General features: G+C 43.7%; 1 protein-coding gene across 1 annotated transcript in view; it reads right to left on the reverse strand.

Annotated features, from left to right (window-relative positions):
- lrp1ab (low density lipoprotein receptor-related protein 1Ab) overlaps nucleotides 1–24502 on the reverse strand; it is an 80426-nt gene that overhangs the window by 31567 nt on the left and 24357 nt on the right. Inside the window, exons 4-27 of the mRNA XM_056423776.1 lie at nucleotides 19674–19793; nucleotides 19307–19435; nucleotides 18879–19139; nucleotides 11792–11954; nucleotides 11188–11410; nucleotides 10134–10323; nucleotides 9892–10035; nucleotides 9508–9744; nucleotides 9136–9316; nucleotides 8584–8806; nucleotides 8228–8417; nucleotides 8015–8137; nucleotides 7572–7712; nucleotides 6921–7046; nucleotides 6262–6378; nucleotides 6077–6157; nucleotides 5817–5984; nucleotides 4574–4756; nucleotides 3867–4064; nucleotides 3466–3711; nucleotides 2948–3145; nucleotides 1552–1756; nucleotides 1194–1361; nucleotides 729–973 (exon numbers count right to left, since the gene is read on the reverse strand). Of these exons, the coding sequence (XP_056279751.1) occupies nucleotides 729–973; nucleotides 1194–1361; nucleotides 1552–1756; nucleotides 2948–3145; nucleotides 3466–3711; nucleotides 3867–4064; nucleotides 4574–4756; nucleotides 5817–5984; nucleotides 6077–6157; nucleotides 6262–6378; nucleotides 6921–7046; nucleotides 7572–7712; nucleotides 8015–8137; nucleotides 8228–8417; nucleotides 8584–8806; nucleotides 9136–9316; nucleotides 9508–9744; nucleotides 9892–10035; nucleotides 10134–10323; nucleotides 11188–11410; nucleotides 11792–11954; nucleotides 18879–19139; nucleotides 19307–19435; nucleotides 19674–19793 (4260 nt within the window). The remainder of the gene's footprint in view (nucleotides 1–728; nucleotides 974–1193; nucleotides 1362–1551; nucleotides 1757–2947; nucleotides 3146–3465; nucleotides 3712–3866; nucleotides 4065–4573; nucleotides 4757–5816; nucleotides 5985–6076; nucleotides 6158–6261; nucleotides 6379–6920; nucleotides 7047–7571; nucleotides 7713–8014; nucleotides 8138–8227; nucleotides 8418–8583; nucleotides 8807–9135; nucleotides 9317–9507; nucleotides 9745–9891; nucleotides 10036–10133; nucleotides 10324–11187; nucleotides 11411–11791; nucleotides 11955–18878; nucleotides 19140–19306; nucleotides 19436–19673; nucleotides 19794–24502) is intronic.

Here is a 24502-nt window from a genome sequence, read left to right on the forward strand (position 1 = left end):
TTAAATGCTAAGGAAAGGAGCTGAACTTTCCTCGACCTCATGACCTATTTCATAGGGTCAAGGAAAAGTGGATAGGAGAAGACGGGACTTCATTCTTTGGACTATACGACACAGCCCACACTCGCCAGACATGTCAACCCAGCTTGTTGCATCATTACTGTCATGGTCATCAGTTGCAACTGCCAATAAACAACTCTGTGAGATCTCTCTTTTCCTGTCTCCGATGACAGGACCCAGTGCCTCTCTGATGCCCACACGTCCCTATTAGCTACTTGACATCAAGATGACTGTTCAATTTGACAGAATAACTGCAGATCTTTTTCTAATCTTGTCAATCATGTGAAACTCCAAGATCAACATGTGACATTTTAGTTGTATGTGGAGGGGGGGGGGGGGGGGGGATATTTGCTACCCAGCCGGTGGGAAATGTCAAAGACTGAGGTGAATTATTTTATCAACGAGGCTGCAGGAGGCGTCCAAATTGCTGTCGGTGCAAGGACAACACACGTCTCACAGCTCTGAAAGGTCAGCTGTCTTTGGAGAGTAGGAGTCGTGAATCAACACTGTCAGCAATGAACTGTGAGCTCGTCACTGCCCTGCTTTGAGTTAAAGCCTGACTCAAGTCAGCCCCGCAGAACGGCAGGGGTTGAATATGAGATATGGAGTCTCTCTCTCTCTCCCTCTCTGTGTAAGTGTGTTTATTCATATGGATCTGGTGTGCAACCTACCCTGAGGTTGTCTGGATGGGTGATAGACCTGCAAGTCAAAGGGTTGTGTGTTGGTGCGCTGGACTACGGTAACGTTGTGTCCTGTCCATTTGTTGGCTTTGGCCAGAGTGTTAGTCCTCCAGTCAGTCCAGTAGACCTCGCCTCCATACATGGTGACAGCAAAGGGGTGGGACAAATACTCATGACCCCGCAACACTTCAATCAGCCCAGAACCGTCGTACATAGCAGAGTAGATAGCATCTGACCTGGAGGAGGATTAAGGCAGAGATGTATACTTTACATAATATGTGCATTATGGTGCTCATGTTACTAGATGAGTCTGTACTTTGTATGTCAATTTACACAAGCAAAGGACAGCTGCATGGTTATCAAATAATGACAAGCAAAAGAAAAATACTGAGAGCAAGTGAGAGTATGCAGTGCAATGAGAGCACCACATATTCAGAGACGATGGGCAAATGCTACCTTGCATCAATCCAGACAATACGTCTTTCCATGTAGTCCACAGTGAGACCGTTGGGCCAGCCACCACTGCTACCTGTTTCCTTGTGGATGGTGTGTCTGCCCTCACCACTCATAGATGCAGCCTCAATCCTGGGCAGACTGGCATCCCAGTCTGTCCAAAATAGAATACTGCAAACAGAAAACCAATCACTGTGAGAAGGAATGTTCACACATTCACATGAGAACATATCAGTTTAATAATAAATACAACAGGAATCTAGCCTGAGATAAAAAGGTGGTTCCAAAGAAGATTCCAGTAACTTTCCATTTTCTGAAAGGGTGATAACAGCTTCAGAGTTCCTATCTATATGCTTCTTACCCATCCCGAGGGTCTAGGGCGATGGCCCTTGGGTGCTCCACCTCCCCAGCCAGCAGGGTGGTTCTCATGGTCCCATCCAGTTTTGCAACCTCGATCTGGTCCAGATTGCTCTCAACCCAGTAGATGTTTCCTGCTATCCAGTCCACAGCCAGGCCCTCTGGGGTGGCCAGTCCATACTGGATCACCACTTCAAAACTGGTGAGGGCTGAATGAGAAACACAGAGAACGAGGGGTTTAAAACCAGGATGGTGTTTAGCTGAGCATCATGCTGAAAGCAAGTTGAAACGAGGAGTTTTGTAGCATTTGAATGTTTGTTGTGATTTCAAGTAAAAAAAAATATCTGTCGTTATTCAGCTTATTTAGTGAAAAAGCTTGGCTTATGTCACTATGCACATTTCCAGCCAGCACATACGGCTCATAGCAAAATAAAATAGAAACTCTGCCAAACAATGAATTGGTTAGAATTCTTTACTTTTATGGAATCTGTCAAGTGACCAACACGCACTGCTGCTGTGTTGGTCAGTGTGGCTCCGACCAGCACTATCTGCCAAAACCTACCGCCCCACCTCTAAGAAAACAAACATCCAACAAAAAATATTACACTCTTTTTAATCTTTCCTGGAAACAACGGTAACATGCCGGCGATAGTGCTAACCAAAAAAATGTAATCAGACAAGTTTTACACAAGTCCTTCCAGTAGTAATTAGAGGGAGAAGGATAGGCCTTCACAGTTTGCCGAAAGGAATGCTGGACTTATGGCTGCCTTTAAGCTGTGGGTGTCTGGGTAGGGGTGTCTTGGTTAAGCTGTGAGAACTAACAATGTATGCCAACAACTTAAGATATTCTGAATTGGCTTCCATAACAAGCAGCAGGAGCTGATCGATGTTGATCACAATGTCTCTGCTTGGGAGTCCCGTTTAAATGGGGACGTTGGAGGGCTGGAAGCTGAAACTGCAGTGCATTGTTTCTCCTACTCTATAAGTGTTCTGGCTGCAGTCACGCACATCGAGTACTGAGACAAATGGGAAGAGACAAAGCCTTCCATGTGCCCCCTAAGTGCTGTGCTGGGAACACAACCTTGATTGGCAAGAAGACCTGGGGTTTTGGAGCAGGAAAGGCCGACAATGACATGGCTATTTATTCGCGGTCAGCTGCTGCTGACCACAGACTCTTTTTAAAAACATTTGGCACTGAGAAATTACTCAGCAGAAGTTAATTTAAGAGAAATGTCCATAAAAAAAAAAAAAGGAACAAATTCAATTTGCCCTCTCAGAATGAACAATCCACTTTACTACTTTTATTTAACTTACAACAATAAACTTTTTATTATGTTAGACTGTTCCGAGTGGCTAATCAATACAAATTATTATAAGATGTATCAAACTAGCAGTCTTACCACCATTATCAGACAATTTCCCACGGTAGATCTTGTCCTCTACGACATCAGTCCAGTACAGGGTGCTCTGGTTGAGGTGGAAGTCCAAGGCAATCGTGTTCCTGAGGCCTGGAACCAGCACACTGAACTCCCCCTTGTGAAGATCAATCCTTCTAATCTCATGGCGGTTGGAAAAGATGATGAAAGGCTTGAACGGATCTGGGGGCAAAGATGTTGTACCCGGAAAAGTGTTAGTGTCGCAACACAGTAAATCTAGAGACCAGATTTGCAAAGCTCTGTTTGTTTTGGATCAAATCCTGACGCAGCTGTCTCTACATGGTCTTCCAGCTGTCTTTATACTTCTTTTTTAAAATAAATGGCAAAGGGTATGCTGCTCACCATGATGCATTAAGATACTATGTATACATGTAGACAAATCAGTAATGTGTAGCCTCTCAATTTGAAGCCAAAAAAAAAGATTCTTCAGTCCGTAGGATTAAATAAACTGTTAGTTCCAAAAATGCCCTGTTTTACCTTACCAGTGCTTTTGCAGCTCTCCATGTCAGACTCAAGCTCCCAGCCCTCGTAGCAGGAGCACTTGACGCTGGATTTCTCCTGCTCACACTTCTGGCTACACTTGAGATGTTTGGCGCAGAAGCTCTGGATCTGACAGGTCTTGTTGTCGCCTCCCAGCTCCATGCCCAGGGGACATGAGCACATGAAGCCCTCCCCGGGAATGATGCTGCAGTTGTGGCTGCAGCCCCCATTGTCCAATGAGCACAGATCTGCAGGCATGAAACAGATTTGGAATGAGTTTGAATATATCAGAAGAGTTGTATGTTTCGTTTAAGGTGTTTTAACATCAATATGGAAGATACACGACAAATGAACCAGGTACTGAAGACATGTTCATGTTGGGATTTATGTCAAAAGGTTTCACCGCAAAGTTTCTCGTCGGAGCCATCCGGACAGTCGTCGGTGCCATCGCACAGCTTCTCAGCCGGCAGGCAGATGGAATCGTTGGTAGCACACACGTGGTGAGACAGCTTGCACACCAACGCCTCGCAGTCGTCCTCGTCAGAGTTGTCCTCGCAGTCACTGTCGCCGTCACAAACCCAAGCTTTGCTGATGCAACGAGCTGTAAAGAACACAAATTATGAATTGTCAGTTTGTGTTCTTTTAAGACTTTAATATATTAATCGTGATTGCCATTTATTTGTTTGCCACACATTTAATTATCCACAAAGTAGCCACACGGGGAATGCGCATATACATTTTACACATCTAGTTTCTGGTGAGACCAGGAAATTAACCTTTCATTCATTTGTCAGAGAGAGAAAAAAGGAATATACACTTTTATTTATCCCCGTGGGGAAATTCTTCTCTGCATTTGACCCATCCTTAATTATTATAGAGGAGTGGGCTGCAGTGAAACACCCAGGGAGCAACTAGGGGTACAGTGTCGACGTGCAACTACAGTATAGGGAGAGCGGGGATCAAATCTGCTACCTCGTGGTTACGGGACGAACACCCATCTCCATGAGCTACAGCCAACCCCGAAAAAACCAAACATATCTGTTCTAAACAACAACATGGTTAAACAGCTCATTGACCTTAACATCTTAAGGCAGCTGAAAGCATCCTCACCAGAGTCCCTGCAGCTGAACTTGACTGCCGGGTCACACATGTGGGTCACACCCTCGCAGTTGTTTTCATCGCTCAGGTCCATACAGTCGGTGTCCCCGTCACAGCGCCAGCGCATGGGGATGCACAGACCGTCCATCCGACACTGGAACTCATCCACATGGCAGCCGCCTGGAGGACGTGTGGCTGGAGAGAAAACAGCAGGACAGGTCTGATAGTAAGCCAACCAAAAAGAGGCAATAAAATGCTAGCAGTCAGAAACTCAAACACAACTAGAGTGGAATCTCAACCAGCACCCAACACTCACACATACTTGGCCAAAAAGGAAGATAACAAAGAACAGGCAATTCTAGTGATTAATTAATGTTTAGGTTTGCTGGGACGCTGGGTTAACAACCTGAAGCTGAGCCAAGTCAAACAGCAATGACACACACAGCTCACTGACTGATTAAAGGCACCAGTGGGTAGGTGGCACAATGACATCCCCTCAAGGCAAAGGTCAGCTCCTGGCACTGGTAAAGAAGGGAATGGACTGTGGACCTTTCAGCTCAGAACTACAATATAAAGGAGGGGAACGCGATAGCATTGCTTTTATATTTCAGCTAATGACTTCCAGACGGAAGGCCAAGAGATCCCACAGACACAAACACACAGCACAGATTGCTCATTAGACCAACAGGTCACGCTGGGACCCGTTATTGCATGCTGGGACGTAAACAGTGAACAGGAGCGTATGTTTCTAGGCAGCCTGCAGAATAAGGGTGATGCTGTACTATGACGCTGCCTCAGTGGTTGTTACAAGAGTGTTTAACAAGAAAAACTCAATGTTCCAAATAAGCCCAGCGTGGCTCCCGGATATTTTAAACTCCAAACATGTAAATCCATATCACTGCAGCAGTCAGAACATCTGTGCCATTTGCACAAGACCATGAAATAGTTTAATGGTTATCTAACCACAAAACATAATCACTTCCTGAACGGAGCATCAGAGAGGATTTGCTGTAAATTATGAGGAGAAGCCTGAGGGCAGGCAGCGGCATGCAGAGCAGAGGAAATGAAACGGGGAGGAGGACCATCCCATCTTCATTGTGACAACCTCTTTACAACCGTAAATGGCAACATGTAAACACAGTGAACTACAATACATGATGGGATGAGAGCTAGATACAGCTGGAAAAAGTATAAACAATGCCATAAAAAGTAGAGGAGATCTATTTCAGTTTGGTACATAGTAATGTCTCCTTACCCTGGTTGGTACAGTTGGCATGAGTTTCATCACTGTAGTCTCCACAGTCATTGTCGCCATCACAGGTCCAATATTCTGGGATGCAACGGCCACTGTTACATTTAAACTGCACACTGGAGCAGGAATGGCTGCAGCCTGCTTCATCACTGTTATCTCCACAGTCATTGTCTGTACATCAGCACACAGAAAGTTACATTTTCAGTTATTGGGTTGGTTATGCAGCTTCCCGGAAAGTGAGGAAGGTCTAAGAAGAAGATTACCGTTGTCACATCGCCAGTTGATGTTGATGCAGCGGCCATTGGCGCACGTGAACTGAGTCAGAGGGAAGCAGGTTGGATAGGCTGAAGAGAGGTCACGAGAGAATATGTCAAAAACATAATATCTGTCATCTCAGAGGAAAACACGTGCTAAAAGCAGCAATATAACGGTGCAATTTAAGACTCACCACAAGAGTCGGGTTCATCCGAGCGGTCTCCACAGTCATCATCCAGGTCACATGTCCAGGAGATGGGGATGCAGCGCCCACTGGCACAAGGGTACTGGTTCGGTGGGCATGTGCGAGCTGGAAGTGGAATAAGGAGTAAAACAGGTCATGGATGTAAAAAGCAAATTTAAGCTTGCAATGAGTCATCATTACATTTAAATAACCCAATTTCCAATATTTCGTTGCTTCAAACTTTAAATAATTTAATAAGTAGTTTAAACACTCACTTTCTCTTAATTAAGTTAAAGTTCATTTGCAATCTACGACCACGGAGACAGCTTTTTAAAAAAGTAACCAGTTAGCCGAAGTATATCGCTGTTTTCTAGCCCATTATGGTCGATGCTGCAGATAAATAGTCCTATATAACCAATAGACCACCGCACAAATACATCGTTCCTGCTTTATGCGTTAGTTGCAACTTGTTTGTTTGCCCAATGTTCTCTCTTCTCACCATTTTAACCAACTATTGATAACTGTCTTTGAAAAACGAATCATCTCACAGCAATAGCCCTAGTTGCAGATCAAATACATTTTCATCAAATCTCGTGTTTTACAAACCAAAAGATGCTGAAAAACGTTCATGCTCTCTAAACTACGAAGACCTTCAGGTTTGTATATACCAGAGCAGGTGGTGTTGGATTCATCTTCGTCATTGCCGCAGTCATTGTCTCCATCGCACAGCCATCGCAGGGGGATACAGCGATTGTTCTGGCATTTGAATCGGTCAGCTGGACAGGTGTGCTGGTCTGGTGGAAGACAAATAAAAAAGGTATAAATGATGAAAACCTTTATTCTGAGCTCTCCGACTTCCTTGTGCAGCTTCTCAGAGAACTTCTAGCTAAACATATCTGGACCTTTTTGAAAGGCACTGGTGTCGTCCCTGTGGATAACGCGCTCCCCAGCCACTCGCCAAGGTTTTTGTGATATAAAAACGGTAAATAGATAAATAACACGTATTGATTTTCAAAACTTTAATTTCCATTTCTTGAACACCAAGCTTTCTGGTTTAAAATAGCTTTCGGTTTAATGTACTATAGAGCCTGCTAAATAATGCTCACCCTTTAAATGAATTCTTCTTTAGAATATATATGAGTCTCTGGTTCTCACTATGGCCCGATGACGAGGAAGCTTGTGAGTGAAATTTAAATCACGTTTCGCTTCACGGAAAAAGACAATCTTGGAAAGTGTAGTTTGCGCTGTTGTATCACGTTAGCTAAGACTCATAAACGAATATTTTGTTCATCCATGTGACGATGACATGGCACACTTACGGCAGAGGTCAGAGGTCTCATCACTGTTGTCCAGACAATCGTTGTCCCCGTCACACTTCCAGCGCTCTTGGATGCAGCGGTTGTTCTTGCAGGCAAACTCCCCTGGCTGGCACTGCGGCGGGGGCACGTAGGAGGGGTTGGCTGGAGATGACATCAGGGGTAGGAGGAAAGACAGATTAGCCATTGGGAAAAGGACCAAGAACCAAACCAAACAAAGACTTCTGGATCACAGGTCAGCTTACATCAGCTTCTCAAACTTGCAAAAATATCAGTGGAGATATTTTTTCTTTTTAGATTTGGCAAAGATCGTGCAAAGTGTCGTTGCAAATGAAAGTATAGCCTTGATTCTTTAACAGCCTAAACTCCTGCTGAGTGATACATTGTCCTGATCCTTCCACATTGATCTTTGGTGAAACCGTTTTCCTGGTTGGACTGCTAAGTACCTTTGCAGGTGACATTATCGACATCGAGGATTTGATCGTTAGCACAGCCACAGGACCTGCCGTCAGGAATAGCAAGGCACAGACTGCTACAGCCACCGTTGTTAACTCGACACGCATTGGAGCCTACAAGAAAGGCAGAAAATAAGACTATTATCATTTTATCTACTTATTATCAACTCGTGAAGTGAGAATGAATGAGTAGGAGAGACATACCTTGCTGCTGGTGTGCGTCATACACTCTGATCTCAAAGATGGGTGGCCTCTCGTTGCGAAGTAGGGTGACTGTTTTAGTGACCTGGTCCAGTTTATAAATACTGCCGCCACGATACTCATTCCAAAAAAGAAATTGTTTGTAATGACATAAGCCGAAGGCGTGGTTGAGCTCCTGTCCTTCATACACCACCTGTAAATAAATCAGGAACGAGATAGGGGTTGATGAAATATTAACTGCGTTCCAACAAACTGATAAACATTTTGTTCAGAATATCCCGGTGAAGTTTTTTCTCTCTTTTATTGTCTGTAAATACACAAATATCCCAGTCTAAATATATTCCCCCAGCAATACCAACCTTTCGCTCAGTGGTGTTGAGGTAAATCAACTCAATGCGGTCGTAGTACGCATCTACCCAGTACAAGATGCCCTGGGGAATGTCCAGACTCAAGCCATTAGGCCACAGCACCGTCTTGCTGGTCAGGAACACTTGGTGATGGGAACCATCCATCCAAGCTTTCTTAATCTTCCCTCTGTTGCTCTCAGTGGGGTCCTCCTCCCAGTCAGTCCAGTACATCCATCTAGGAGCCGAGAAGAAGTATCGTCACGTTCAAAAGCCGTGCGAGATAAGACATGTCCGTGACAGCTGCAGCCGTCAAAATGTTTTACACTAGTTTTTCTTTTTAAATCCTTTAAAAGATCATTCCACGGATAAACAAAAAAAAGGGCGTATCTAAAAATGTCTTGAATGATCATCAGCTCCCACACACATCGACAGAGCAGATCTTAAGACCACTCTCTAAGACTAGAAGTGCTTATACTAACAATAATGTTGAATGCTGCTTCACTTAAACATTACAACTGGATAAATAACTTTAAAAAAACAAACACTTTTCCTCCAGTGTCTCACCCATTCTGGGGGTCCACCACAATTGCACGAGGGTGGCTCATCTTGCCCTCAATGAGAGTCTTGCGGGTCTGAGAAGCCTTCTCCAGCCTGGCGACGCAAATAGTCTTTTTAGGCCCATCATCTGTCCAGTAGAGATTTCCTCCCATCCAGTCGACTGCTATCCCCTCCACCGTGTGAATTCCTGAGATAAGCAGAAGAAGTCGGTGTGAAAAAGAAATCATCAACTGGCCAATTCAAGATGAATATGAAGAGAATGAAGTGAAAATCATATGGAATAACCAGATGGAATTATTGTCCTCCCTAAGTTCCTGGACTTTGACAGAGTAAAAATATTTCCCACAATCCTGTGCAAAGCTATCATTGTATTCTTACCTTCCTTAAGAATGGTGTCTCTCTCTGTGCCGTCAATTTTCTGTCGGCCAATAATGTAGTTGGTGGCATCAGCAAAGTAGATGAATTCACCGGCAGCGTGGAAATCCAGAGCTCGTGGATTCATTAGGTTCTCAATGGGAATCATGTATTCATCAGGCACCTTAGCATTCATGTCCATGCCCCTGATGATTCCAGGACGACCCTTACCGTACACCAAGAACAACTCATGGTCAGGTTCTGCAGCGGAAGAAGAAATACATATTCTCAATGAATAACAGTCATGACTTCTGCCAGTCATTATGTAACCACTATTACTTCACTGCCGTCATCATTCATCAATGCTCAAACAAATGGGAAGGTGTTCCCCTCAGTCTGGATACTCACTCTTGCAGGACTTTCCATCGCTGCCGAGGCTGAATCCAGAGCGACAACGACATGTACGGGTTTTGTGGCTGTTGCTCAGCAGACATATGTCAGAGCAACCGCCAGCTTTCCCAAACTGATCCAGGGTACATGCATGGCTGCGCACTAAGCCAGGAGAGAAGGGCACAAAACCAATAGTCATGCAATGGTAACTGATATCAATGGACATGGATCAGTTGGATCAAGCCTTCTTGAATGAGTACCTTGAGGTTGGCGCCTCTGGTGGTACACGTGCAGTGCAGCTCCCCTGTCTACTCGCGTCACCACCTGGAAGTCGGAGCTGTTGAAGCGGTTCACTCGGATCACACTGGTCTTGGGGTTGAGGTTGCCTTCGTCTGAGTTGGTGGCATACAGGTAGTTCTCAAATACAGTCAGCCCGTATAGGTGCTCAATCTGAAATGCAGGGAGGCAATAAAGCAAAATCAAAAAGTTGTCTTGAGCTGAAAATGATGTTCCTGGTAAAACAGCTCATGGTGGATGGCTGATTGCTTTTGTGACATTGTGTACTCATTTCCATCTTGAATGCTGTAACTTCTGCATAATTAAACTTAACATTATTCATCAGTATCAAAACACATTTTGACAGGTTCCAAAATTGTGAAGAAATCTTTGACAGACAACAGACAAAGACTCAGGAAGAGACAGACAGCGACAAAGAAAAAGAGTTTGTGTAAACTTGGCACAAGGTCGCACAAATGCTCCATTTCCCTTTGGCTGTTAAACAGAGATACGTTTGACTTCTTAAGGGTCCATTCTGTGCAGCTGTCAGAAAGATGTAAGTTGTCAGGATCATATTACACCTCCCCCACACACAGCATCGCTGCAGTCCTGATTTAATTACGATCATTACTCTACTTAAAGTTTGAGCCAAGCGTTGCAAGGGCCAGACTAATCCGTTTAGAGAGGCACTAGCCAGGAAAAACACATACTCTTTAAGTAATATCAATCAAGGTAATAAAAAAGGTACTATTCCCAGGAGAGGAGGGTTCTCTTTCCCTTGACACACTGGACACAACTGGAAACCAGTACTGCCTCTAAATGAGGATGATATTAAATCAATGATGTTACAGATTTAGAAAACAGATGTTTTGTTTCACTGAAGGGAAGTCTGAAAAGTAAGTCGGGACTCTGGGTTATTGCAGCTGGATTCACGATGGCTGAACAATCCAAAATCAATTTTCTTAAGTGCATCTCTATGTATGTTTGGGTGGAGTATTTTGTGCGTGCACAGCAGTCCAACTATTCTTCAAACCTCACCAGCAGGCCCTGGATAATGGTTTGTCGGTTTTTGCCCTCGTAGTCGACCACTTCGATGTAGTCCAGGTAGGCGTCAGCCCAGTACACCAAGCGGTTGACCAGGTCCAGTGTGATACCATGGGGGAAGACGATTTTGCTGTCCACCAGCTTAGTGCGGTTCTGGCCATCCATGTCACAGCGCTCCACCCTCGGCGTAGACCCGTAGTCCGTGAAGAAGACTTTGCTGCAGCAGAAGAGGAGGAGCATGGTAAGATGATCGGAAAAGCACATATTTTTACTTAGAGGAAGGTAATTACTTTGGATGAGTGCTCTTTGACTTAATGTATCAATTTGGCCTAACATTACATCATTGACCACAACTGAGCAAGCTATACTAGTCACTATAATTGAAATACAAATGGGGAAGTGATACGTAAGAAAAGGGAACTTTGTCAGTATCAGGAAAAAGAAACAGCGAACATGCAAATGTTTCCATCTGGAGGAAGTGCTTTGATTTGTGACTGCCTGGTCAGCAAGGCGACTGATCATAAGACATGATTTTTAGTGTTGCTAAAACGGTACTGAGGGTATTGTTGAGTCAAGAAGAGTGGCGGGAAGAACAGACCCCATAGCCGGGTCCAAGGCGATGCCTTTAGGGTTGTACAGCTCTTGGTCCAGAAGGGTCACACACGTCTGGCCATTCTTGTTGCAGACAAACACCCGGTCGTCCACGTCATCGACAAAGTAGAAGTTTCCGGTCAGCCAGTCGATAGCCATCTGTTCCACATCTGGAGGAATGCAGCAAAGAGAAGAGGAGACATTACATAAGCAGAGCCTCATGAGAGTACAGTCATGTAGTTATTAGTCATCTACCAGCCTCATTTCCCAACCTCTCACTTTATAATGCCATGACCCTCTCCAAAACAAAATATAAAACCACAGAATTAATTTGCCTCTGTCATCTTCCTGCAGTGCTGGGTCCAAGAGTTTGTCCATTACCAGCACTGCACTTGTCTCGAGTGAGACAAGCAGGGCATGGGAGAAGGAAAAGAAGCACAACAAGTGACAGATAAAGAGTGAAAGGTGAAGGCCTGCACTTTCTAAGCCGTACTCCTTTCAGTGGACTTGAGCAATAACACAGAACCCCTATAAGGAGAGAGAAACTCAGGACTTTTGGGTGAATCTGAGGATATACTGTATAAAATTAAAACATATGCATGGTTCAGTTGCTTTAAATATTAAAGAAGACTGACTATGAGGAGAAAGCCAGTCAAAGCGGTTTTCCTAGGCCTGCAGAGGAGCCTCGTAAACTAACAACCATGCTGGAGGAATGAGGATACAAACTTGCAGAATGGTCAAACACAGACCCCCAACGGCAAGATCAATTTCAACGGGCAAAGACAGGCAGGTTTATTATACAAGCCTTGCGAAAAAGAACAACCAAACATGACATTCATTTCCGGGACAAATGCTCGGCAGTCGTTTTTTTCCATAACTGCCAATCGGAGCCTGAGGCGATATACTTCTGATTACTGCCGAGTGGAAAGGTTAGATTAACTTCTGGCACTGTCTTTGTCATCTCAGCAACAAATGATGTCCGTCTCTGTCCAAACGGCGCATGAAGAAAGACTGAATAAATAACCATCGTAATATTTTTACTGGCCTGCCTGATGCTTTCTACGGATTTTGACCGGAAGCCAAAAGAAAGGCAAACACCCGACTGGCAATGGGAAAGGATCTACCTGCTGTTATTGGAGGATTTTCCCACATATAAATAAAACCTGCATATAGATGCATATCATTTTGGTGGCAAAATAAGTGTAAGATGTCACAAGCAACATTCAATGTGTGACCAATTTAGGCGAAAAATAAAGTGAGAATAACGTATGTTACCTCTGGCATGGCAGCGAAGAAACACGACACAGGTCTGTCAATTTAGACATCAAACAGAGGACGGGTCAAAGTGACCCAAAATACTGTTGCAACACCCCTTACAAAAGGAACTTGACATTTTGTAACTCCATGGCAAGCCAACCTAGAAAGAGGAAGCTTTGCAGACAGCTGCCCCCCAGCATTGGGGAGGGTTGAAGTGCTGAAGTGTTAAGTAAGCACTGGAAACATTTCTCACTCTGAGATCCTCTGTCCTGTATGGGACTGGGTGCAGAAATCCCAGACCACAGGGAGCTCCAGCTCTAGGAGGGGTGGGGTGTGGGATGGGGGCTTGAAGATACATACAACCTTGTGTTTTAACAGCTGCCACCACACTCTTTCTAAGCAAAACACTGTATACACACACACACACATAGGCTCACTACTCACACATGTAATATCAAAGTGACCACATGTGTCTCAAGTTATTTCAAGCAACAACTTTGATGTTGGGGTACACAAATGGGGTCCAACACCATTGACAGTGAGCCCACAGTCAGCCCGTCCCAGAGCTTTGACAATTCATAAAAGGAAGAATCAGCACTGGACAATGACAACCATGTTGCTCAAAGACAATGCAAGCTCTACAACACAGCAGACACACATCTGTGCCCAATGTATAACCTCCACCCCCCCCCCACCACACACACAGAGCTTCAAAAGGCATCTTGGGACTTACAGTATGCCTGGTGAGTGGAGGAGAAAATAGGAAACCGGAAGGATGGGTTTGTGGCAGTAGTCAGGAGAGACAGAAAGATATGAAGTACATCAAACAAATAAAACATACATGGTTCTGTTGCACCCACACGCTGGAAATAATTTATTTAAAACCTGTAAAGATTGTGGCCATCTCACATCTAATAGAGAGGTAATACAAAATAATAAAAAATCATGGTCAAAAGAACAGAGGGTGGGAGCAAAACAGTCCAAGATGTTTCATACAACAGAATCAAGATTCTGAGAACAGGGGGAAAGTTATTCATGGAGTTGAGCAGGATAGTGATACTCCATTGGCATCACCTCTAAAACCACACTCCTTTAAAGAAATCCAGCTGGAGGCCTGGCTGCACAAGGCATTGGTTAGACATATACAGAGTAGAGGAGCCAGTTGTGCAACACAGTGACCACTTGTTGTGTAACAGCCTACAAGTAGTGGGCCAGCCAGTCTGTTGACATCCTTACTCATTCAGATTTTAGTTAAGTGGCAAGTTTGATGGGAAACTGAATGAACACACCCTTTTCTCCTCTTTCAATCACCCTGCCCTCACAACCCCATTTCACTTCCTGCCCTTAACAACTACCAGCACACACACACACTACTCTGAGGAAATGTTTCACAAACCAAGGGGGTCCTACTGGCAACAACAAACATGCTTTGTGCCCAAACAGGAAAGGTATTTACATACAGGGCCACAGCCTATTTAGTTCTTCAAACTAGTCACACATCGGCACCTACACTCAGAAATAGCACCACAAAATGTGTTATTTTTTTAGTGCAAGTAATCCTATATTTACTTGGGCAGAGCAGGGGGTAATCGTCAACATGCTGCTTCCACAAAACCCCCTGTTCCAAGAGTATCCCATTCATCTTTGCAAAAAACCTTTTGACACAGTTGACCGCCCTCAGTTTGTGTTTAGCTGTTATGGCATTAGCAAATCCCCATCTCCTACTGGTGAATAAGAGAAGTTATCGAAGTTATTGATTTGAAAGGAAGACCTGATGACAGGGCTAAAGTCACCAAATTCCAACCATGACAAAAACAAGGACAAGAAAACATTCCTTTAGTTATGCAGATAACAGCTGAGAGAATAACTCAGTAAATGGGAAGCCTTTGTGTAAACTAAATGACCCTCAATAGAGGGGCTCTCTAGAAATGTGTAATAATGGTGGAGGTTCTCTGTGATCCTATACGAATCTGCCATGTTTGTATTTTGTTTGGTACAACTTCCACTGCAAATTACCAACCATACTTCAACAAACAGAGGTCATGTGATCATATTAGCACTGTGCAAATCGGCATCTGTGATTTTGGATTGCATTTCTTTTCTGCAAGGTTTTTTGTATTCTCTGCCTCTAACCCTGTCGAGAATCATGGAGGCTGCTTTGGTAATAATGAAATAATGTAATAATCTTATATATAAATATAATATAATATTTTCTATACAAGCAGATCCTTAAGATTAAATCTGAGCAAAAATACACTTTGCTTATCCTGAAACGTGTGGGGATACTTTCTAAATCACATGAGGTCCTCTGGTAATACCCCGCGCTAACAGGGATTTTCACCATAATACTATACGTTCATAATCAGATTTTGACACAAGTTCACGAATACCATGTAGAGTAGACTAACTTATTCCAGTGAAAACCCCCTAAGAACAAAAGATAGAAAGAAGGAGGAAGGAGGTCGATAGGCAGAAGGACATGAGGAGAAGGCTTCCAGAGCTGGTCCCTGCTGTGGAGATCCGCTCGGAGGGGTGAGAGGATGGAACCGGTGGGCTCGGCTCCCCTTTTATCTTCCCAGTCAGACTCACACATGTAAACAGAACAGGCCACATCTGGAACCCTCGTCTACTTATCTACCCTCTCTCTCAGGCTCCCAGAGGCTATAAATCACTCTGTGTGAACCCTGCAACCTCCCCCCGAAACCCTCCCCAATTTAATCCATACCCACCCATCCAACCGCCCCCCCCCCTCCACCCCACACCCCCACAATACATTTAGGAGTGCACCTGAGCCCTGCTCATTATAAAACACTGAATAGAGCTCACAAAGAGTTCACATTGGCTTCATTTATATGATCAGAATTTGTTTTGAAAGTTAAAAGTTCCAATTCAAGAAAAGGAAAGGCAAATGGTTCCATCATGAAGGACACACAGGTGAAGCGTAGCTAACATTTACAGCAAAATACCATAAGAGAAACCATACATTCCATGTCACAAATTACTTCGACTCCACAAAATGAACAGAGGGGATTTTGCTATCTTATCTCAGCTGTAAACCCAGACTGATGCAACATAAAAATGGGGGGGGGGGGGGGGTCAGCCAAAGTGCAAAGAGTGCCTGTTGGTTTGTTGCTCCCCGAGTGACGGAGGACAGTCAAAATCGACCAACAGACATGACTGGACTCAGACCAGAGTGTGTGATAGTTAAGGTGGGACACCGAACCTGAAGTTAAGACTAACATCTTAATACAATTTCATGAAATAAAACCAAACGGAGAAAAAAAGGAGACAAGAGGCACAAGATCTGGGAGGTTTACTGCAGATTTTTCCTGGGAAACCCTGACTGTAGAACATCACAGCACAAGTCAGATCCACAGATAATATGTCGACGGCTCCATCCACACCGATACTAATTATATCCGTCCTCACGAGCATTTCAGCAATGTTTTAGACATTATTTACATCCATTCTAGCACGCCGGAACACAAATCTCACATGACCAGTCACAAACACTGGGCATGCATGGTTAACAGGAAGTAGATTGGTTGCTTAGTTACAGAAAATAAAACATGATTAATATACTCTTTAATAATAAAAGGTCATGCTTGATTCATCCTTTAATGCCCCCGCCCCCCCCCGACACACACACACACAGAGAATTTTTGTGGAAAATAACTTACGTTTTTACGTTTTATTTTTCAAACTAAGCTACAAGGCTGCAGGTCTTGCTCTATCTCTATTTGTGCTTTAAAAAGTAACACTTCCAAATTAAAGTTTAGCTAGATTATGAGTCAATACATTTGGTCAACACAGGTCTGTCACTCATTTCCCCCAGTAAGACAAAGTTCACTTCGGCTTTCTCATTGTGTGCACTGCAGAGCTATTTCCTAAATTTAATAGAAACTCACTCATGATTGTCTTATTTCAAACTGCACTCTGAGTCCCAAATGACATATTAAACTCAAATGCTAGTTTTAATGAAGAAAGGTTAGTGCAGCACAATACAACTAATAATGAGCACTTGCTTATTAGATAGAGTACGTGCACAGCAGCAGCCAACATCTCAAATCACAAAAGGCAATACATCACCAAGTAATGGGCTCGCGAGTCAAAGATATTCTGGTCGATGAATCTGTGTGTGTGTGTGTGTGTGTGTGTGTGTGCGTGTGCGTGTTTGCACGCGTGTGTGTGTGTGTATGTGTGTGTGCCTCTGAACGACAGCTTTGAATATATTGACCTGACTGGACAGACTAGAGTGTCGGGGCTGTTCAGGCTGAAATAACCCAATAGAGGAATGTAAATACCATCTGCATGACCACTCGAATACACACACACACACCCAAGGTACAGCAAATCGCTACCTTCTTTCTCCCTCTCATTTCATTATTCCCTTGTTTTTTTTGCTTCAATCTTTCTCCTGGGGTCCATGTACAACTCTCACCCATTCACCTTCTCAGACCACTTAACAGAGCAGTAGATTTTTAAAAAGGAGGTACCACAATGAGGGCGAGTTGTGGGTAACTCATAATAGTGCAGTGGATCAACTGGAACCAGTCCATCGGAGGATGCTGGGGTTCACTGAGCCTCGGCTCTGCCCCAGCTGTCAACAGGGACAGCAGTTGCACAAGCTTCATTTGAAGAGGATATGAGCCAAGGCCCTTCTGATCATGCCACAGGTTTGGATATAGACACCCGCCTTTCTCCACTTGTTTTCTTCCAGCCTGCCGTTGGATGCCTGAGGCCAATTCTCAAGGGAACACTTCCCACACACACAAACATATGCACAAACGCACAGACCCACACCCTAACTTTTATGTTTTGTCTACATTTCTGCCCCCATTCCTACAGAGCAGCGGCTCTGCCAGCCAGGCAAATAAAAACAAACCTTGTCAGGCTAGTAATCAGAGGGAAATCATGTCAGCATGATATGAGCAAGCCTGTCAGAGGGAATTGTTCACATACTACATGTCTGTGTCTGGGTAATGCCCAAGAGATCAAAGTCCGGGAATAATGACGATGCCTATGGCTTTGAGAAGAACTGTCCCCCTACACACACACACACACAACAACATGTGCTATCTTCAACATCTTCCAGGACAAAATGTACAGTAATTGGGACAACTTGTGAAGGCAGAAATTACTTCTATAGGAAAATCAAATGCTAAATGTCATAGTACCAAAAACCAATGACCCACTTTGGGATACAACCAACAATATTCAAATGCATTAAACAAGAAGACATTCCACACTTTGGAATAGCCATACACAGTCAGTACATAAATTGAATGTTATTATTATTATAAACCAAGGCTACACAGTAGGTTATGGTTTGCGTGTCAAGAAATATGCTCATCAATGCCTAAAGGCATGCTGCGAGCATTATATGCATCATATCACTAGAAATAAGCTCCATACTATATGGCCTCGACAGGATGATTTAGTGCCCCTGTTCTTCAAAGACAAACCTTTTGAAAAATAAAGCTGGACTCAGCATTTCTACCTGGCACTTTAATGCGTGTTTGAGTGGCTTTTGGAGACAAGGCTGTATTCCTTCACGTTTTACATTTGTCTGAGCTAGCAGATCTAAAGTTGAACATTTGATTCCTGAGGCAAAGTACGAAAATTTCCCACGGGGTGAGCTAAGAACTCAAAGTGATTATCGGAGCGTTGCTTGAGTGCTCTTGTGCATAGAATGCATTTCTCCTTCACTGGTTGTTTACAGCTAACCCGCCATGCCCAAGTACCGGAGAGCATTTTTCTCTGTCAGCAGAAAACGGTTTCTGACAGGTTGTAGAAACGAAAGCTTTGTGTTAGTCATTTTCATTACTTCTACTCACGGTGGAGGCTGAGGGAGATGTTGATGGTGCGAATGTTAGTGACACTCTTGAGGTCAGGGATACTGGCACACTTCAGCTGGGTAGCAGCGGGGGTGTCACCCACATCGATCCAGCAGACAGTCTCCTCAGCATAGATGAAGTCCATCGCCATAGTTTGCTTAGTGGCGATGTTGGGCAGCCGGGACGTAGAGCCGCTCAGGGAGGTGCAGCGGATGTCATGGAGGTTAGCAATCAACAGCATAGGCAGACGATCCACTGGCTCTGGGGAGGGTGATTGGGGTAGGGGAGTGAACAGGCAGGACAAGCCGAGAAAGAGGACAAAAGGGGGAAGATGGAGAATACGAGGAGGAGATGAAAGGAAGTCAAAGGTCAATAAACTTTATTTGTAATTTGTATGGGGGGGGGGGGGGTAACTGTATCCTTCTTACCATTTTTGGCTTTGCAGGAGCGGTTGTCAGGTTGCAGCAGGTAGCCCTCCACACAGGTGCAGATGTAGGAGCCCTCAGTGTTTGTGCACGTCTGACTGCACATCCCGTACACATTGCACTCATTGAAATCTACGGGAAAACAACAATACATCAATAGACAGAAACTAAATATATAGAAATTTTACAGCACTTATTCACAACTTGCTGCATTCGGTGTACTCCAAAGCAAAATGTTCTTGGCACCAGGTAGCACAACTAAAACTCTAGAACATGCATTTGTCTCCTACCTTGGAGGCAATTGGTGCGATACAAATGTGTAATCTACTCACATTTTACTTCCAATAAATCTGACAAAACACCCACTCACCTTTACATGTCTTTCCATCTGCAGAAACCTCATAGCCATTGCTACAGTAGCACAGAGGCCCATCATGAGTCACAGCACAGTGAAACTGGCACCCATGGGAGGCACAGCCTGGTGCTTGCTCTGAAGCAGAGGAAAAGGCACAGAACACATCAATACTTTGGAGGCTAACATGGAAGGGGGGGGGGTAGCATTGCCAGCCTGCATATCAAATTTAGAGGGCAAATAAATTATGGACAACAATGAAAGCCTGTTTAAGTAATTTCATCCGTGATCACATTTGTGTGCAGATCAGCTCTCTAATGTTATTCTGAATCCCAGCGCAATCTTCACAGAACCTCTCTGTCAAATCCTATCACATCTCCACTGGGAGATCAAATAGGAGTGTGTGTGTGTGTGTGTGTGTGTGTGTGTGAGAGAGGGAGTCACACACGCGTATGAATGTGTATTCGACCGGGTATGTGACAGACAAGCTGATGTGAATGCGCTCACGTTGGAGGGCCTTTTTTTTCCGCCAACTGAGGGAACTCAAGGACACATCCTTTTGGTAGGAAATGAAAGGGGGGCATCCACACATCCCCTTATCGTGATAGCTATAGGACAACAGTGTGCAAGCAGATCAGTCGGCTTCTATTAGCTTTAAACTTCTTGAACTCGAATTTGATAAAGTATTTCATTATTTATATCATGTGTCCACGACCACCAGGTAACTGACCCGATTGAGTTTTTTCTGCCAGAATTAAATTGACTTTTTACAGTACCTGAGCGCATAGCGACATATATTATTCTGATAATGATCAGCTCTCCTTCCATCAAAATTACCTTTGTTTATTTACATCTCTCACTCACAATGTCCCAATTCACTCAAACTGTAAATGAACCTTTTGAGAAACATCCCCATTTAATCAATTGCCAAGTGTACACACTAATATAACGAAACTAAAAGAAATGCATCCAACTAAACACGGTAAACGGTCATGGACACACTCTGCATACAGTAGCTAGTGATCGTGTGGCTGTGAAGAGCAGAGATTGGACCAGTGAAGGGCCCTTATTATATAAAGCCTGTGGCACTCTGGGCCACAATGAGCCTTTTGTTGTGGCCCCGCTGAAAGGAAGAGTCCCTTAGCAAACACTGCAGCTCACACCGAAACCATTCACCGAGCCTCACACTGTGAGAGACCACAGGCAGCTAGAGTCCAAAATACCCCCAAAATGCTTTTCTGTCCAGGGTTCATTTTGTACCTATCTAGCAATGCTTTGGCCTTATAGACACACATGGTATCAACCTGTGATGCTACAAAGTATTTAAATCACAAAGCCAACTCGCATCGTATGATTTAAAGTAAATTGGTCAAAATCAACAATTAGTATTTCTAAATAGTTATTCCTTTAGAAATTAAAACTCTAAAGTAGGACATAGTATGGTGAGATAATAAATGTTAATTGTGTAACACTCATCGGCCAGCTACTACAAAGGTAGCTACTTTCAGACGAAGAAGAAAAAGAAGAAGAAGAACAACAACAACAAGAAAGGGGGGGAGGAGAAAGGAGAAAGAGGGGGAGAAAAAAGGAGAAGGAGAAAGAACAAAGAGGGGGAGAAGAAAGGAGAAAGAGGGGGAGAAGAGGAAGGCAGGGCAAACAGAGGTGGAAACGAGTAGTTAGAAAGTTGTAGCTCCAAGCAAACAGGCAACAGCAGCGTGTCAGGGGTTAATGAACGAAGCAAACAAACCACACAGTGACACACTGGAGGCCTTCAGTCCTAAACAAGCTAGCCAAAGCCATTGATCCCGGTACTGCATGGATGTCAACCCTCAATTTCACCCATCAATAGTTCTTTAACCCTTGTGTTGCCTTAGGGTCATTTTGACCCGAATCAATATTACACCCTCCCCCGCCTTTGGGTCATTTTGACCCGATTCAATGTTTAACCCTCCTGTTACCTTTATATTTACTAACATATTTTACCCTTTGGGTTCAATTTGACGCCAGCAATTAAAACCTCCAGAAAATTATTAGAATTAATATTGTTTTCCAATTTAAGTGTGAGGCACTTTATGTTTGTTTGTTGACTACCGAAAGAACACCGACATTAAACATTGAATGGGGTCAAATTAATCCTAAGGCGGGGGGAGGGTGTAATATTGATTCGGGTCAAAATGACCCTAAGGCAACACAAGGGTTAAAGGGAAGCAGGGAGGTAGAGTATGAGGTTGTTTGCCAATAAAAGCTCAGTTGACATCTCACATTTGTCTCACTGATGAAAATATATAAAGATGTACGATAATGACAGCGCGAGTTCCAGATGCAATCCATAGAGGTTGTTCCCACCTTGCAGATATGCATAATATGATATGTATATTCTGAAAATGTATCTGAAACTAGTCCAGATCTGGTCCTGGACGCTACACTGTTCATGGCCAGTCAATATGGAAATATATGATGAATCAGATGACATTCTCATCTGAAATGCACTCATGGGGCTGAGTGGCAGGGTGAAACAGAGACCGGGTGGTGTTGGGGTCATGTCTGTAGTTATACAACAAAACCAATGTCTTTTAAAGATCAGCTCATCTATCCATCAACTGGCTTAAAAACTAATCCCTCACCTTATGAAAAATCCCATATAAAATAAATGAAGCAGACTCACATTTCTACAGCCACAAGCTGTAATTGAGAGCACAAATTGAGTCACACTCTAACTTCATAAAAACGGGTTATTCCAATGCGTGACACTTTATAGACGGGTAATTTGCCAGGACATTCCTACCTTTGTGCTCTCACGGTCTGGAAACCAGTCTGCACATGCCCCCTGCCCTCTACCTGGAGCTGACAGGAGCATACAGTTTTTCTACACAGTTCCATCAAATTGCCTTATTCCTACTACCGAGCCAAAACTGAATGGTTTGTACATTTTGTTATTTGTTTGTATGGATATGAATACCCTTCACATAATCTGTTTGCATTCTAGCATCATAGTTTGAAGAATTTGGACAAACTTATTATCGACTACATCTTTGATAATACCGATCTCATTTGACTTTAGCAGAAGGCCATGCTCAGCGAAACACAATCAGGCAATCGCAAAGACAATTTCATAATGTGAAACTACTTTGTGATTATTCAGTGCATTCCATCACACACTGATGTGCTGCATGACTGAACAGCAAGAACATTTGAGAAAGGTAAATCATACTAAAAAGGAGAAACATATGTGCATACCCAGGTATTAAGGTGTGCTCTGCAATTGTGAGCATAAGGTGCATTTATTGGCAATTTTGTGGAGCTGCAGAGTCAAAGGGGACAAAATAACCATATGCAAACACAAGTAGGGCAGTGGCTTCAGTAATGAGCAAATAAGTAGCCATCGGGATTAGAAACCGTGGCAGCATGCCGTCCCAGACACTTCACACAAATACTCAAACACAAATATACACACACAACAGTTTAACTTCCCTACGAAAATCAAAACTCCGATTTTCTTCACTCTGCAGCCCATCATGAGCCAAGACATACATGAGTTTGACAACACTGTCTCTAAATGCAGTGATGGGCAAAGACTCAAAGACTGGCAATAAAACAGGTCTTGTCATGCGAAACAACTCGAACTGCAGCCAATAAACTCATTTAGGTCAAGACCCACTCATGAATAAAGATGAAGATGTGGTCTTAATACAGGCAGCCCTCAAGTATCCCGACCGATTCTTATTCCAGTTAGTGAGACATGAAGGACAATGAAAGTCCACTGCATGCATAAACAATAGCATCAGGCCAAGACAATAGTCAGGGGAGCCCTTTGAGACCGGGAGAAAAAGGGAAAAGCTCTTAAGAGTACTGCTATGACCCCATTTTCTTTGCCCTATCAATCAGTTACTTCTGAGGGAGGCAGGTCTAAGGCCTTGCCCCCCAACAGAGGCCCCATCACCCACAAGATGACAGAGAAAGGACAAATGCAGGCCTTCAGATCAATGAAAAGACTCAACTTTCACCCATTAGACAGGAAAGCAACATAACTGCCAGTTGTCTGAGAAGGCTACATTTAGTTAAAAGGGGCCTTTTAAATAAAAGTCTGGCCCTATAGTTGTGTTTTGACAAAAGGATCACCAAGAAACTCAAGACCCTGGTTTGGATCATCTAAGCATTCTCAACATATGTTTTTAAGCAAGGTACCAAGGACCGATCCCTTGAATAGGGACTATACACTCCCTTTTTTGCATTCAGAGAAGGTTCTTGGTCACAGTATCAGGATTACAATTGCTCCCTTCAGCTGTAGCAAAAGTCTGGCCCAAACTAAGGCGACTCAATAGTCAGCCAGCATTCTGATATTTAAACTTGCCGTGGAAGCTGACATATAATAGTCTTGACTATTTTCTCACTCATAGTAATAAAAAAGATTTTTAGGACCACAAACGAAAACATTTTAAGAATATATGCATGCTCCGATTTGTTTTTACTTTGCTCTTGGTAGGAGTCAATAAACACGAGTCATGTGTCAGATCAGAGTACCGTGTCCGAAACTTGGAACCATATTGCCTGAATCCACTTCACCACCCATCACAGCTCCATTGAGTCCACCTGGTTACACCCTTGCTATCACTTCTTAACACAAACAAGGCCAACTAGTCCTTTGCCTTGCAACACACATTTCAGAAAAGATAAAATTCCTACCTAAACTTGCTACACTCCCTTTTCTAACCACTCTTGTCAACAACTTTGGCAGAATTACCTGGACACCCCAACTGACAAAGTGGGCTTTCAGGCATCAGCGCCCAGGTATACTTGCACAACCTGGTGTACAAGCAAACACGTACATGCTTGTGAAAGGCCAGGCC

This window comes from Pseudoliparis swirei, chromosome 9 (genome assembly GCF_029220125.1).
Source record: "Pseudoliparis swirei isolate HS2019 ecotype Mariana Trench chromosome 9, NWPU_hadal_v1, whole genome shotgun sequence".
NCBI lineage: Eukaryota > Metazoa > Chordata > Actinopteri > Perciformes > Liparidae > Pseudoliparis > Pseudoliparis swirei.